Source organism: Hyperoodon ampullatus (assembly GCF_949752795.1).
Source record: "Hyperoodon ampullatus genome assembly, chromosome: 10".
In the NCBI taxonomy this organism is placed as follows: Eukaryota; Metazoa; Chordata; class Mammalia; order Artiodactyla; family Ziphiidae; genus Hyperoodon; species Hyperoodon ampullatus.
Window position 1 is genome coordinate 32,225,926 of NC_136923.1, and position 14,898 is coordinate 32,240,823.

General features: G+C 38.2%; 1 protein-coding gene across 10 annotated transcripts in view; it reads right to left on the minus strand.

Annotated features, from left to right (window-relative positions):
* SLMAP (sarcolemma associated protein) overlaps nt 1-14,898 on the minus strand; it is a gene marked incomplete at its 5' end in the record, with an annotated part of 151,090 nt that overhangs the window by 60,865 nt on the left and 75,327 nt on the right. For all 10 annotated transcript variants that reach the window (XM_079713807.1, XM_079713815.1, XM_079713814.1 and 7 more), the window contains 3 exons: nt 1,585-1,647; nt 3,303-3,339; nt 7,388-7,460. In XM_079713807.1, coding sequence (XP_079569933.1) covers nt 1,585-1,647; nt 3,303-3,339; nt 7,388-7,460 — 173 coding nt within the window. The remainder of the gene's footprint in view (nt 1-1,584; nt 1,648-3,302; nt 3,340-7,387; nt 7,461-14,898) is intronic.

The following is a 14,898-nucleotide window of genomic DNA, read 5'->3' on the forward strand; positions in this document are numbered from 1 at the left end:
AACCCGGGCCCTCGGCAGTGAAATCACCGAATGCTAACCACTGGACTGCCAGGGAATTCCCTGCATTAATTCATTTATTCTTTGCAATTCTGTGAGGTGAGTGCTATTATTATACACATATCATAGATGAGGAAAATGAGGTACAAACAACTTTCGCAACAGGTCAGAAGTTAAAGCCAAAGGTCAAATCCAGGGAGTTCTGGCTAGAGTCTACCTACTAAACTGCAAGTGTGTAAAACCACTTTTCAATCCACCATTACATTATGCCCAGTAGAAGGTAAGATCTGATTAATGCGTTGATAATTTTCACAGATGTGTACATTCCTAACTGAGGTACAACTGCTCTTAGTGATTGACCTATAAAAGAATGTAGGGACACAGGATCACTGGTTTGGTCCTATCATTTTAAACAAAAGGCAACTGAAGACCTACATATGTAAAACTGACTCACCCAAGGTCACAGAACTCATTGAGTAGGAGCCAAGATAAAAACCTCAAATCTCTAAACTCCTGATTCAGGGTTTTCCTTAATCATGCTCCCTCACTAGAATAATAAGAACCATAATCCGGTCTAAATCTACCAAACTCAGAAAAAAAAAAAAAAAAAAAAAGAAAGAACCACCACTTGTTTTCTTTTTAGAGATCTGTACGGCTCTTTAAATATGGCATTAACTTCTTCAGGAGCCCATTCTAAGCATCTGCCCTACCAAGAGATCTTTCTACAGATTGAGCAGCACAGAACAGTAGTTAAGATAGAGACTCTGGGGCTTCCCCAGTGGCACAGTGGTTGAGAGTCCGCCTGTCGATGCAGGGGACACGGGTTCGTGCCCCGGTCCAGGAAGATCCCACATGCCGCGGAGTGGCTGGGCCTGTGAGCCATGGCCGTTGAGCCTGTGCGTCCGGAGCCTGTGCTCTGCAACGGGAGAGGCCACAACAGTGAGAGGCCCACATACAGCAAAAAAAAAAAAGAGAGACTCTGAGGTCTGACTTGTCTGGGTTCAAATCCCAGCTCAACCACAGAACTCGGTGTGTGATATTGTGCAAGCTATTTAAACTTCCGTGTCCCTCAGTTACTCCATCTATAAAAATGGGAATAAAATATGTACCTTACAGGAATTTTGTATAATTAATTCATTTATTGTATAATAAATGAATTAATATAGGTAAAGTGCTAAAGTCTGCTAGAGTCTGGCATATAGTAAGTGTTACATAATTATTTGCTATTAATAGTTAATATTTTAATAGTTCATATTATTTGCTATTATAGCTATTAATAACAACCAAAATCTCTCTGGATTTAATTTTATTTAAAAGTCACCTTTGGATAAAGAACAACTGTGGAACTTCCTCATATGTGAAGAAAAAAACTTCTCTTGTACAGAACCTTATCTTCTCTAGACTTAACAATCGGATTTTTAAAATCCTTTTTTTATAAGACCTGTTTTTATTTTTTTTTGTACTTTAAAAAGATATTTCTTTTGTACTTGTATCCAGCCAGTATTTCTTTAGCCTATATTTGTGAACTAGCAAAATCAAATCTAAGTTCTGCTTTTAAAGACTAAGAATTCTCAAGATTTATTTTACCTGAAGATACTGAGAAAGCTGGAATAGTTCCTGAGAGTACATACTTGGAGTGTTAGCAGCAACCTAGAAACAAAATGACACACCATTGACAGTCACACAAAATATTTGCAGAAGATATTAAAGCCAAATCAAGTCCTTGCAATGCCTATTTACTGAAATATGCAAAATAAAAATTATTTTTTAAATGAACAATTTCCTTTAGTTTTCAAAATATTTCTGCTCCATGTCTAGAATGTATAAATGGTATTGTATTATGCTGATCAGTTTGGGATTTACAAGCAGGATGGTGCAACAAGTGCTACCCATGAAAACATTCCTTGATAAACCAAATCACAAACTTACGGCACAAAAGCAATACAGCCTTTTCTTTACCCAGAAATAATACCTGCTAAATCAACAGATCTACATTTTCCCCTTTAAAATTCATTGTCAAATAGTTCTTCAATATGTCAACAAGTCACAATTTGTTTAGAAGTAGCCATTTTCAAAATGGTATTTGTATGTGGGCGCGTGGGGAGAAGCAGGACACGAAATACAATATTTTGTCCAATGGCCAGAGGCAATGAAAAAAGGTCTTTTTTTCCTTTAAACTGTAGGTAGGTTTTAAGAAGAAAAAGATGGGAAATAATAGTGTTTAAACATTAAAGTCACAGCCAAAACGCTTAGAACTCAAAGAGTATTGGAAGAAATAACTTCTATAAAGGGATTCTGCTGGGTGTGGAATATAGAACCACAGAATTATTTTTTAAAAAAAGGCACTAACAGGTTGCTGTATCATTCATTTATCCATATTCTCAACACTGCCCAAGCCTTATATGTTAACTTATTAGTGATGTTAACAGCATCATTCCTTATTAAGCTCAGAAAGTCTATTTTTACTAAGATGCTAAGTAGAAGACAGAGAGGTGGCATTATTATTTTTAAAAGTTAGTCCTAAATCAGCAAGGCCATTATTTACTTCTGAAATGACTCTTGGTATTGCTGAAGTTGATGTTTAACCACTTTTACTTCTAAAAAAGGAATCTAACAGAGAACTTCAGTTTCAGGTAGGCTTTCATTCTTTATCCAAATGGAAGGAAAAAAAAGTAAAATGTTTTCCCCAATAGTTTAGTTACTTTACTAAGAAAACTCAACATACACTTTAATGCCAAAAGATACAAGAGCTTTTTTTTTTTTGCTACTTAGCAATGATATCTACAGTTTAATACACCATTATTTCTGAACAAAAGAAAAATATTTTCTAACAAGTAATTACTGCAAAGTTTCTGTCCAAATCAAGTTAAAACTGATCTTCAAGAACAATTAAAGAGGAATTGCTGTACGCCCATATTTCTGTGTTATTTCCATGTGTAGGTATATTTTGAGTAAATTATCTGGGTGCAAAGCTTTAATAAATATTTCTAGACAGAAATGTATTATAGAATAAAAAGTAGTAACTAACACTTCTTACCTATGGCTAGGCGCAAAACAAATGCTTCTAGTCTAGAGTCAGCCACTGACTTGAGATAACAAAGGCTTTGTCCTAAGAAACATCCATCCTAAATTCTCCAGTTTTTGAAGATCAGACTAGAATAACTATACAGCTATATGCATTCTTGTATTTTTGTTACAAAAGAGAAATAAGTTTCTAGGCAAAGCATATTAAAAATGAACAAACAAACATTTTCAAAAGCAATATAGCTGAATCAGTTTGGAAAAAAGAATCATCAGCAACTTACTTTGTCAACAGGACTTGGTAATGGAGCATGGATGACACTGAAAAGTAAAATTTAGAATTTTTATCTAATTTCCTGACAACAGAGGAAATAGAGTATGACAGTACAAGAATATCTTAAACCCCAAAGTTGACACACTTGTTTTCATATAATTAAAAGAATGTGAATTATTTTTTAATCCTTCATAAACATATAGAATTGTTAGAAAACAAGGTAATAAATACACAAAACTTTTACACATTAATGTATTTCTAAACACAAATTCAAAATCCAAAATGTATTAAATGCCCTTGCTGGATCTACTATTAATGAGGGTTATGGTGAATTCCTTGGTTATAAGAACTTCTAAACAGAAAAGAAACGCTCCTTAAATTATCCATTTAAAATTTTAGAATGTGTAAATTAAGTTCTCTTAAAATTAAATACTTCTATACAGAAAGCCTTAAAAAGCAAAGTTCTACTGTAAAGAAGGCTATAATTTGAAAATACATTCTAGTGGAGAACAACTTCAGCTAACCAAAACATTAGTACTACTCTTCTCTACCCAGCCACCTCACACACTGAAAGCTTACATGTAGTTATGAATCTAACTCAGTATATCACTTTAAAACTAAACAGTAACACAGTATTAATTGGTATTAATTGCCTTTTGGGCCTTATAAAGTACATAAGAGGCAGTACAGTGTAGCAGTTAAGCATGCAGGCTCAGAAGCTATACTGACTGGGTCCAAATTTCGGCTCTACTTACCAGGTATATAATCTTGGGCAAGTTATCTAACCACTATAGGTCTCAGTTTCCTCATCCATAAAATGGGGATAATCATAAAACTAACCACATAGGGTTACTGTGAGTATTAAATGTGTGAATATAAGTAAAGAGCTTAAAAAAGTACCTAGACATAGTAGCACTTGATCACTACTACCGCTCCCATGAGAACAGAGCCGCTAAGGAAGCCAGGGTTCCTGTCTTACAAGCACTGTAAGATACTGTAATGTGGGTTGGGAGGGTGAGTAGACGGAGCACAGAGCAAGACTGCCACCCATAGCCCCTACCAGTTGCTCCTCACTCCATATCCTAGAGGCCAATCTGGTAATGGTCTGCTTGATGGTTGATTAGGTAAAGTTCCTAGATTCAACAGGTTAATCACGTGTAAGTTGCTGACAAACTGATCTTGCAGGACTTAAAAATAGGGATGACAATTCTGATTCCATTGTAGTAACTGCAAACATCCTAAGAATATTTCAATTCAATTAGTCACAAATACACTAAGATGCTGAATAAAATGGAATATTAAGTATTAGCCCCCACTTCCCTTCTGAGCTCCCATGATATCCTGTACAGACTCCCACTGAGACCATATAATCCCCTGCTCTACTACTCCTTTGATTTCACATCTGTGTTCTCAGCACTTTGAACAATTCACCTCTGCATCCCCAGAACCTATACAAGGCCCTAACAAATCTGGTGCCTAATGAAGGTTTAAAAAATTACATACAGCTTTAGTTTTTTTTCCTCTGCCCCATAAAAGTGGAATAGACGTTTTAAATATGTTTCTTTTTCTTGATTTTATACAAATAATACATATTGACTAGGGAAAATGTGTGAAGTAAAGCATGAGGAAATAAATAAAAACTACCCAATGCCAGCACCCAGATATAGCCATTTTGGGTATATACCTTTTCTCTGTAGATATGCACATACAGGGAAATGAACTTGAGAAAGTCTAAATAGAAGCAAATGGTATTAATGGAGGTTTTTGTTTTTTATTTTGGCTGTGCTGAGCCTTCATCACAGTGCCTGGGCTCTTTGTTGCGGCGCACGAGCTTCTCTAGTTGCAGCACGTGGGCTTAGCTGCAATATATGGGATCTTAGTTCCCTGACCAGGGATTGAACCTGGGCCCCCTACACTGGGAGCATGGAATCTTAACCACTGGACCACCAGGGAAGTCCCAGGAGGTTTTGTTTTTGTTTTTTTTAAACCAGTTTTCTTAGTGACCCAAGTACAAAACTTTCCGTTCTCATGAAAATCTGGTTCATAAACAAAAGGCTAAAAATCTAGCAAAACATTCCATAAGTGATATATATTTGTACTTTACAAAAACTATTGTGGATACAGGTGTATTTTGTTTGAATTATGGAAAAAAGTTCATATGCAACAAGGAACTGTAGAAGGAAAACTTATTTAGTGTTAGGGTGGTGGGATTATAGGCAATTTTTCTCTGTTTCTTATTATTTGAAAATTATTTGTGCAATAAAAATAAAAATCAAGGAAGAAAAAAGAATCAGCTTTTTGAGAACGGTATACCTACTGAAGACCTTAAAAATATTAAGTGGTATGTATACAATGTACCTTGAACTCTAAGCATTCTGGCATACTTAAAAGCATCTTGATTGCTAGAAAATATTAGATTACAAGAAGAGAAACAGTATTCATCGTGTGCTCATTATGCACCAGGTACTACACTAAACTCTTTAAGTGTACAGTCTTGCTTAATCCTCCTCATAAAATTCCTGTCAATAGGTACTATTATTAACTTCATTTTTCAAATGAGAAAAGGGAGGCCTGATCAAGTCACAGAACAGGTGGAGTTGGGCTTTGAACCAGACTATCTACCTCTAAAGACCGTTCTGATCTTCCTCCAGCTCCAGGATTGCCTGTTCAAAATTCATCTTCTCCAAAAAGTCAACCAGATTACACACAATGAAACTGGCAGCAAAATTTTAAATGATGCTAACATTTAACCACATAAGAAAAACCAAACAAAGAGAAGGAAAAAGGGACAAAGATGAAAAGCACTGGGGAAACAAGAGGGATAGGAACACAATTCACTGATGTAGACTTTGAAAAAATTCATATGCCCTATTGGATGGAAGCTGAGAACAGACATGACCCTTTATGCAGCTGCTCAAAGCTTTTGAATCCATGAAAGAAAAATCTCATTATCAAATACAAACATCCAGGTCTTTAAGAAGCCATTTGTTATTAGTTGATTAATAGTTACTCTTATTTTTAAAACCTTAACTCTTGACTAACTCATATTAAAAGCTAAGTCACATTAATGTTCCCAAAATTAAATATATTTTTAATAATTAAGCTATAATTTAGAATAGGGAACAGATTAACATTTTAAATTTAAAATGTTTTAAATTTTCTGTCTTATTCAGATATCCTGAAAGGTTTAAAAAAAAACAAACTCCAACTGAAGCATAATATACAATAATTCTAATGAAAGCACTACCATAGTAATAAGAGGATCTCTCTCTGCTTCCTTTTTCCTTCTCTTTCCTACTCACTACTCTACTTCACCTTCAACTTACTGCTGCTCTCAACCTCCCACCCTCAGATATTTGTTTCTGCTTTTGTAGGACAGAAAATATTATGCTGGGTGTAGAAACAAGCCTCTACCATATCCAATATTCATATTTATTTATTCAAAATAAAAAATGCTTAAGTTTAAAGACTGTTTAGCTCCCTCTAACACTTCATAATAATACTCTGTGAAAAGTACAAGATCAAAATGTATTTATGCTTACATTTTAACATTTGCATTTTATGAGCAATTTTTCCCTCTCAAGTTTGTCCTCCTCTAAGTGACCTTTCCACTGCTTCTTTAAAAAAAGAAAAAACTACAGAATTGGAAAATCCCTCCAAAACCTCCCACCAATATAGACTACTAACTGTGTCAATATCCTTAAAGTCCTTTAAGATTATGACACTGGCATTAACTTCAGAGGCAACCATAGTTTAAGAAGTCATATATGAAATGCAGATCAAAATGAATACAATTATCACTCATCAATAACTTACATAGTCCAAATATTCTAAAAACCTAAATTTCCAGCAAATATAAGTTATAAAGTTAATTTTGGAAACAAAATAACTGTGCCTCCTTACACATTACTATTTACTAGAATTGTAACTAATGTGAAAAGCAATTATACTGTAGTATATTATATTCCAAAAGTACTATATCAATTTTCTAACATTATTAGAATAATCCTGAAGTATAAACAGTATACTATCATCTAGAATATTATTAACCAATGTAATGAATACAAAAAGTTCATAGCTCTATATTATACTCACTCTGAGCGGAGCCGGGCTTCCATACCATCTGGTAGAAAAAGTTTTATTGTGGAAACAATACACCCATGGGTAACTGGTTAAAACAAACAAATAAGATGGATAAAATAATTGTATAAAAATATAAACCTTCATACCTCTCATGTCTAAACATATATTTTATTCTTAAATATAATAACTTCTGGGAAAGAAAATAATTTTGGTGGTTTACGACAATATTCATTCCCCTGGAGAAAGTCATTCCTATCCATAATGAATCACAACTGCAAGGGAGAATCACAGATAAAATTGCTTTGAAAAGTGTCCTAACGTCCAATGCTATAGCAACAATGAACCAAGGTCATTGGAGTATATGGAAATACAATTGAGGGTCACGGTGGGGGTGAGGGGGAGACGCACTTTCCCCTCTATATGCTAGCATCAAAACCTAAGCACAACTAGTGGGGCTTCCCTGGTGGCGCAGTGGTTGAGAGTCCGCCTGCCGATGCAGGGGACACGGGTTCGTGCCCCGGTCCGGAAGGATCCCACATGCCGTGGAGCAACTAGGCCCGTGAGCCATGGCCGCTGAGCCTGCGCGTCCGGAGCCTGTGCTCCACAACGGGAGAGGCCACAGCAGGGAGAGGCCCGCGTACAGCAAAAAAAAAGAAAAAAACCCTAAGCACAACTAGTACCCAGTTTAAAATTTAGCCCTTAGTCCTAAATCTCCTGTCCCCAACCTATAACTCCTATCCATACCTCACAAAACTCTAAAGTTCTGTATAATAACAGCTTGGAATATGCCATTCAATACCCCATTTTATGAGCGAGAAAACCAAGACCTCAGACAAGTGAAATTGCTTCTACAACTCTCTGCTATTAAGTATCAGAGCTGTTGGCTAGAACTCAAGTCTGAAGTTCCCAGTTCAGTATTTAAAATTATGGTTTTGTTTTTTCGGTGGTTGTTTCCTCCTCCACCTCCAAACATCTTTATATAACATTACATCAGTCACTTTGTAGATAGCTTCTTTTTTTTTTTTTTTTAAAGGCTTTTAATTTATTTATTTATTTATTTATTTTTGGCTGCTTTGGGTCTTCATTGCCGCACACGGGCTTTCTCTGGTTGCGGCGAGCAGGGGCTGCTCTTCGTTGCGGTGCATGGGCTTCTCACTGTGGTGGCTTCTCTTGTTGCAGAGCACGGGTTCTAGGCTCACGGGCTTCAGTAGTTGCAACATGCAGGCTCAGTAGCTGTGGCTTGCAGGCTCTAGAGTGCAGGCTCAGTAGTTGTGGCGCACTGGCTTAGTTGCTCCACGGTATGTGGGATCTCCCCGAACCAGCGCTCAAACCCGCGTCCCCGGCATTAGCAGGCGGATTCTTAACCACTGTGCCAGCAAGGAAGTCCTGTAGACAGTTTCTTATCATTGCTTCTTACTTCCTCCTTCTTCGGAAGATTTCAAGAGACAAAACCTCTCAAAAGCAGTACTTGTACAGAGCTTCTCTTTCTTTTACAGAAAAAAATTATATTCATAGTTTAAAAGTTGATGGTTTTGGGGACTTCCCTGGTGGCGCAGTGGTTAAGAATCCACCTGCCAATGCAGGGGACACGGGTTCGAGCTCTGGTCCGGGGAGATACCACATGCTGCGGAGCAGTCAAGCCCATGCACCACAACTACTAAGCCTGCGCTCTAGAGCCCACATGCCACAACTACTGAAGCCCGCGGGCCTAGAGCCCGTGCTCCACAACAAGAGAAGCCACTGCAATGAGAAACCCGTGCACCACAATGAAGAGTAGCCCCCGATCGCCGCAACTAGAGAAGTCCCGCGTGCAGCAACGAAGGCCCAACGCAGCCAAAAATAAATAAGTAAATACATAAATAAATAAATTTATTTTTTAAAAAGTTGATTTTTTTAAATTTCTCTATTCTTCAGATATTACGTCCTTCAGGGTTCAAAGAGTTAATTCATTTAGTTAACAAACTCTAATTAAAAGCTAATGTAGGGTGATGAAACTCTCTGCCTAACACAGCAATTATCGCCACGAATCACTGACCTTCATTTCAGGTCTCACCCTCCCGTCTTGCTACCATAGATATGCTATACAAAACCAAGCTACCCGCATCTCCAAATTTCTTACTTTTCATAACCCATGCCTTTTACACAAGCTGTGCTCTCTGTCGGTGATGTCCTTTATCCCCTTGACTGCATAACCAAAGGCTATTTATCCTCCAGGGTCAGACTTTTTACTTCCTTCACTAAAGTTCAATATCTGAGCTAGGTGTCCCCAGAATCTATGTCTACTTATAACACTAAACACACTGCATTGTGAATATTTACCATTTCCACAACCATTGTCTGACCAATTAGAGTCAACTCTTTGGGGGTAGCAATGACTGTTGCTTCTCACTTTTTAAACCTGGTAATTAGCAGAGTTATGTGGTACAAAGAGGGAATTTAATAAATGCTCAATGAATGTCAAAGAACATGTCTGGTTAATATTTTTAATTTCCATTACTTGGAGGAGAAGGTATCTCTTACTATGAGGACAATAGTGTTCATCTCTACTTGCAAGAAGCACCTAACTGCCTCCTTTCCCTGGCAGAAGACAGGGAAGAGATGGATTTATCCCAGCTTGATGGTTCCCCCAGAGATTTACTATAAACAGGCTACAATAAATAGAGGATCACAAAACAAGAAGACCCAGCAATACTGATAATTTACCAATATATTTAAACTGATAATAAAATTGTTTTTAAAAAAATGGTACAGTGGGGCTTCCCTGGTGGCGCAGTGGTTGAGAGTCTGCCTGCCGATGCAGGGGACACGGGTTCGTGCCCTGGTCTGGGAAGATCCCATATGCCGTGGAGCGGCTGGGACCGTGAGCCATGGCCGCTGAGCCTGCGCGTCCGGAGCCTGTGCTCCGCAGCGGGGGAGGCCACAACAGTGAGAGGCCCGTGTACCGCAAAAAAAAAAAGAAAAAAAAAAAAGGTACAGTGAATTACAGAATAAAACTGTAGTGCCAGAGCTGGCAGCCTACGACATGTTACATAAGGATTTCTTCTGCTCACATATATCATGCTGAAGCCCAGCAACTGGACCAATGTACAGATTTGTGAGATGAACCAAGGGCTAATACTACCTGGGCAGTTCGAGGTTGCTGTACTATTGAAAGCAGTTAAAGATCATGTCTGACTAAGCTGACAATCTAGTCTAGTCAAACCTGCTTTTGGAAAGGTTCTTGTGACAACTAGGTAAACAGATGCATAGAAATGTTAGTAATCTTTTCAATTTGCAAAAGGCAAGTATTTAAAGCAACCTGACAAAAATGTTTCATTCTAATACTTTTATTAATGACTCAACCTAGCAGCATTTCCTAAAATGGAGTGCTAGCAGGTATTAACAAAAAAGGATTTTGGGGTCAGAAGAGTTTGGAAAATACTTGGTTAAAAGACATTTAAAGAGTTTTAATTTATTTAAACCACAGGCTTTCTCAGAGCTTAATGGGTTTTTTGTCCATAATGAGGCTCTAAAGGTTAGATGTGTTTTCCAAACTTATTTGACCATTGAGAATCCCTGCTCCCCTTTTTAGGAACACTGGAACTGGCTCTATGGTATAACATATATGGTATACATGGTATTATGAAGAAACTACTTTGGAAAATACTGCTCTAAAGCTTTTTTTTTTTTTTTTTTTTTTTTTTTTTGCGGTACGCGGGCCTCTCACCGCTGTGGCCTCTCCCGCCGCAAAGCACAGGCTTCGGATGCGCAGGGCCAGCGGCCACGGCTCACGGCGGCTCACGGGCCCAGCCACTCCGCGGCATGTGGGATCTTCCCAGCCCGAGGCACGAACCTGTGTCCCCAGCATCCGCAGGCAGACTCTCAACCACTGCGCCACCAGGGAAGCCCAGCATTTTTTTTTTTTTTTTTTTTTTTTGCCGTATGCGGGCCTCTCACTGCTGTGGCCTCTTCCGTTGCGGAGCACAGGCTCCAGACGTGCAGGCTCAGCGGCCATGGCTCACGGGCCCAGCCGCTCCGCGGCATGTGGGATCCTCCCGGACCGGGGCACGAACCCGTGTCCCCTGCATCGGCAGGTGGACTCCCAACCACTACGCCACCAGGGAAGCCCCTAAAGCATTTCTGAAGCACTTTTAAAACAAACTTTGCTCTCAAAATTCATCCAGAAACATTATTACTGTCATACTGCCAAGATTCAAAAACAAAATTAATTGTAAAACACAATTTTAAAGTTTTTTGGGCGGGGTAAGGAGGCTGCAGGAACACTGCCATGTTAAATGTACACATGTATTGTAAGCTAAATGCAAATTTCAGAAACGTTAAAACATGAAAAACATGTGTCGAGGGAAAACAAGGTATCTGCAGAGAAAAATCTGCAATTAACTGCTGTATTTACAGCACTTTAATAAAAATCAGAATTAAGACTATACAACCTGACGGCCATTTAAATGAGTTCTTTCTCTGTTATCTTATACAGATTATTTATTTTGCTTTTGAGTTAATATATTTACTTTATGATATATAGTCAGCCTTTTCTATTACCTCTTTACACATACACCACTTAAAGAACCAATGTTCACTATGACAAGTTTAAAAACTGTTTAAGACCCTGGACTGGGAGACTGAAACTACTAGTATGTTGGAGTCTGGTTCTGTCTCCTTCCCTGCATTGAGTAGGAAGGTCAATACCACAATCTACTTGACTAGGTTGAAGGGTCTCTTGAGATGACCGGCAGTAACGGGAAGTAAAACTCCAGAAACATTAAAAAAAAACAAGACCCAAATGAGAGGTTTTAACATTTCCAGGATGGGAAATTATTCATATGATTGCCTTTTTTTAAAAAATTATTTATTTATTTATTTTTGGCTGCTTTGGGTCTCTGTTGCTGTGCGCGGTCTTTTTCTAGCTGCGGAGAGCGGGGGCTACTCTTCGTTGCAGTGCATGGGCTTCTCATTGCGGTGGCTTCTCTTGTTGCGGAGCATTGGCTCTAGGTGCATGGCCTTCAGAAGTTGTGGCTCCAGGGCTCTAGAGCGCAGGCTCAGTAGCTGTGGTGCACGGGCTTAGGTGCTCCGAGGCATATGGGATCTTCCCAGACTGGGGCTCGAATGCTTGTCTCCTGCATTGGCAGGTAGATTCTTAACCACTTTGCCACCAGGGAAGTCCCTCTAATTGCCTTTTGACTGCAATCTAAAATGAAAGTTACCAAACCTTCATTCTGGTATTTTTTGCTACATAAAGCTTCTGATTCTAAGACTGTTTTTTTTTTTTTTTTTAAGGTTAGAAAAGAGAGAGGGCAAGTTAGCTGGATAGACAAGTACTCTTCAAATTAAGAAAAAAATTTTTTAAACTTGAAGTATAGTCGATTTACAAATGTTCTGTTAGTTTCTGGTATACAGCAAAGTGATTCAGTTATACAAATACATACATGTTCTTTTTTCATATTCTTTTCCATTATGATTTATTATAGGATATTGAATATAGCTCCCTGTGCTATACAGTAGGACTTTGTTGTCCATTTTATATATAGTAGTCTGTATCTGCTAATCCCAAACTCCTAATATTTCCCTCCCCCACCCCCTTTCCCCTTTGGTAACCATAAGTCTTTTTTCTATGTCTGTAAATCTTTTTCTGTTTTGTAAATAAATTCATTTGTGTCATATTTTAGATTCCCATGTACAAGTGCTATCATATGATATTTGTCTTTCTCTATCTGACTAACTTCACTTAGTATGATTATCTCTAGTCCATCCATGTTACTGCAAATGGCATGATTTCATTCTTTTTTATGGCTGAGTAGTATTCCATTGTGTATATATACTACATCTTCTTTATCCATTCATCTATCTATGGACATTTACGTTGCTTCCATGTCTTGGCTACTGCAAACAGTGCTACGATAAACACTGGGGTGCATGTATCTTTTCAAATTATGGGTTTTCTGGAGTTTTCTCCAGATACATGCCCAGGAGTGGGATTGCTAGATCCATATGGCAACTCTTTTTTTAAGGAACCTCCATACTGTTTTTCCATAGTAGCTTCACGAATTTATATTCCCAACAACAGTGTAGGAGGGTTACCTTTCCTCCATACCCTCTCCAGCATTTGTTACGTGTAGGCTTTTTTTTTTTTTTTTTTGTGGTACGCGGGCCTCTCACTGTTGTGGCCTCTCCCGTTGCGGAGCACAGGCTCCGGATGCGCAGGCTCAGCAGCCATGGCTCACGGGCCCAGCTGCTCCGCGGCATATGGGATCCTCCCAGACCGGGGCACGAACCCGTATCCCCTGCATCGGCAGGCGGACTCTCAACCACTGCGCCACCAGGGAGGCCCTAGGCTTTTTAATGATGGCCATTCTGACCAGTGTGAGGTGGTACCTCACTGTTGGTTTTGATTTGCATTTCTCTAATAATTTGCAATGCTGAGCAGCTTTTCATGTGTCCCTTGGCCATCTGCATGTGTTCTTTGAAGAAATGTGTATTTAGGTCTTCTACCCATTTTTTGATTGGGTTGTTTTTTGTTATTGAGTTGTATGAACTGTTTGTATATTTTGGAAATTAAGCCCTTGTCGGTGGCATCGTTTGTAAATATTTTCTCCCAGTCTGTAGGCAGTCTCTTCATTTTCTTTATGGTTTCCTTTGCTGTGCAAAAGCTTATAAGTTTGATTAGGTCCCGTTTATTTTTGCTTTTGCTATTGCCTTAGGAGACTGACCTACGAAAATGATGGTACGATTTATGTCAGAGAATGTTTTGCCTATGTTCTCTTCTAGGAGTTTTATGGTGTCACGTCTTATATTTAAGTCTTCAAGCCATTTTGAGTTTATTTTTGTGTATGGTCTGAGGGTGTGTTCTAACTTCATTATTTACATGTGGCTGTCCAGCTTTCCCAATACCACTTGCTGAAGAGACTGTCTTAGAAAAACTTTTTTTGAATTGATATTCTATCATCCTGTCTTCATTTGTGAGCTGGAGTTCAGGGATTAAAAGAAACATTTTCTTCAACTACTTGTTTATCTCAGGTATAATTCCTACAGGAAAGGTAACACAAATGCTTTATTCTTCTCTTTATCTGTTTTCAGAATGAGAAATGGGTTTCCTAAGTTCTTCCAGAGGTGATCAAATATTTTTCTCTCTTTGAGTATCATTGTAACTTTATGGATTTAAACATATTTGATATATTTCAATCCACTGCTCTTATTGCTTGATGCTCAAATTGTCTAATCTTTAATCAGTCAAAATTCCACGTTAATTCCTGAGTTCTTCTAACAGAACCTCAGCAGTCTTAAATAACTCCATTGCTTCCTGATACAACAAAAATCTTATAAATTCAATTTATACATTTTCTGCCCTAGATTCAGAGTCAGCTATTTCCCAGAGAAGTCGTGTTTCGACCTATTTATTTGATGAGAGGAATCCTTTCTCTAGGTATGTGGATTAATTTGCTACTTTATTTCTCTTGGAGTGATATTGCTTGTTGGTTTATCTTTTGACTTGGTTGGTTCTTTGGCTTTACCTGTTGGCTCAATATTCA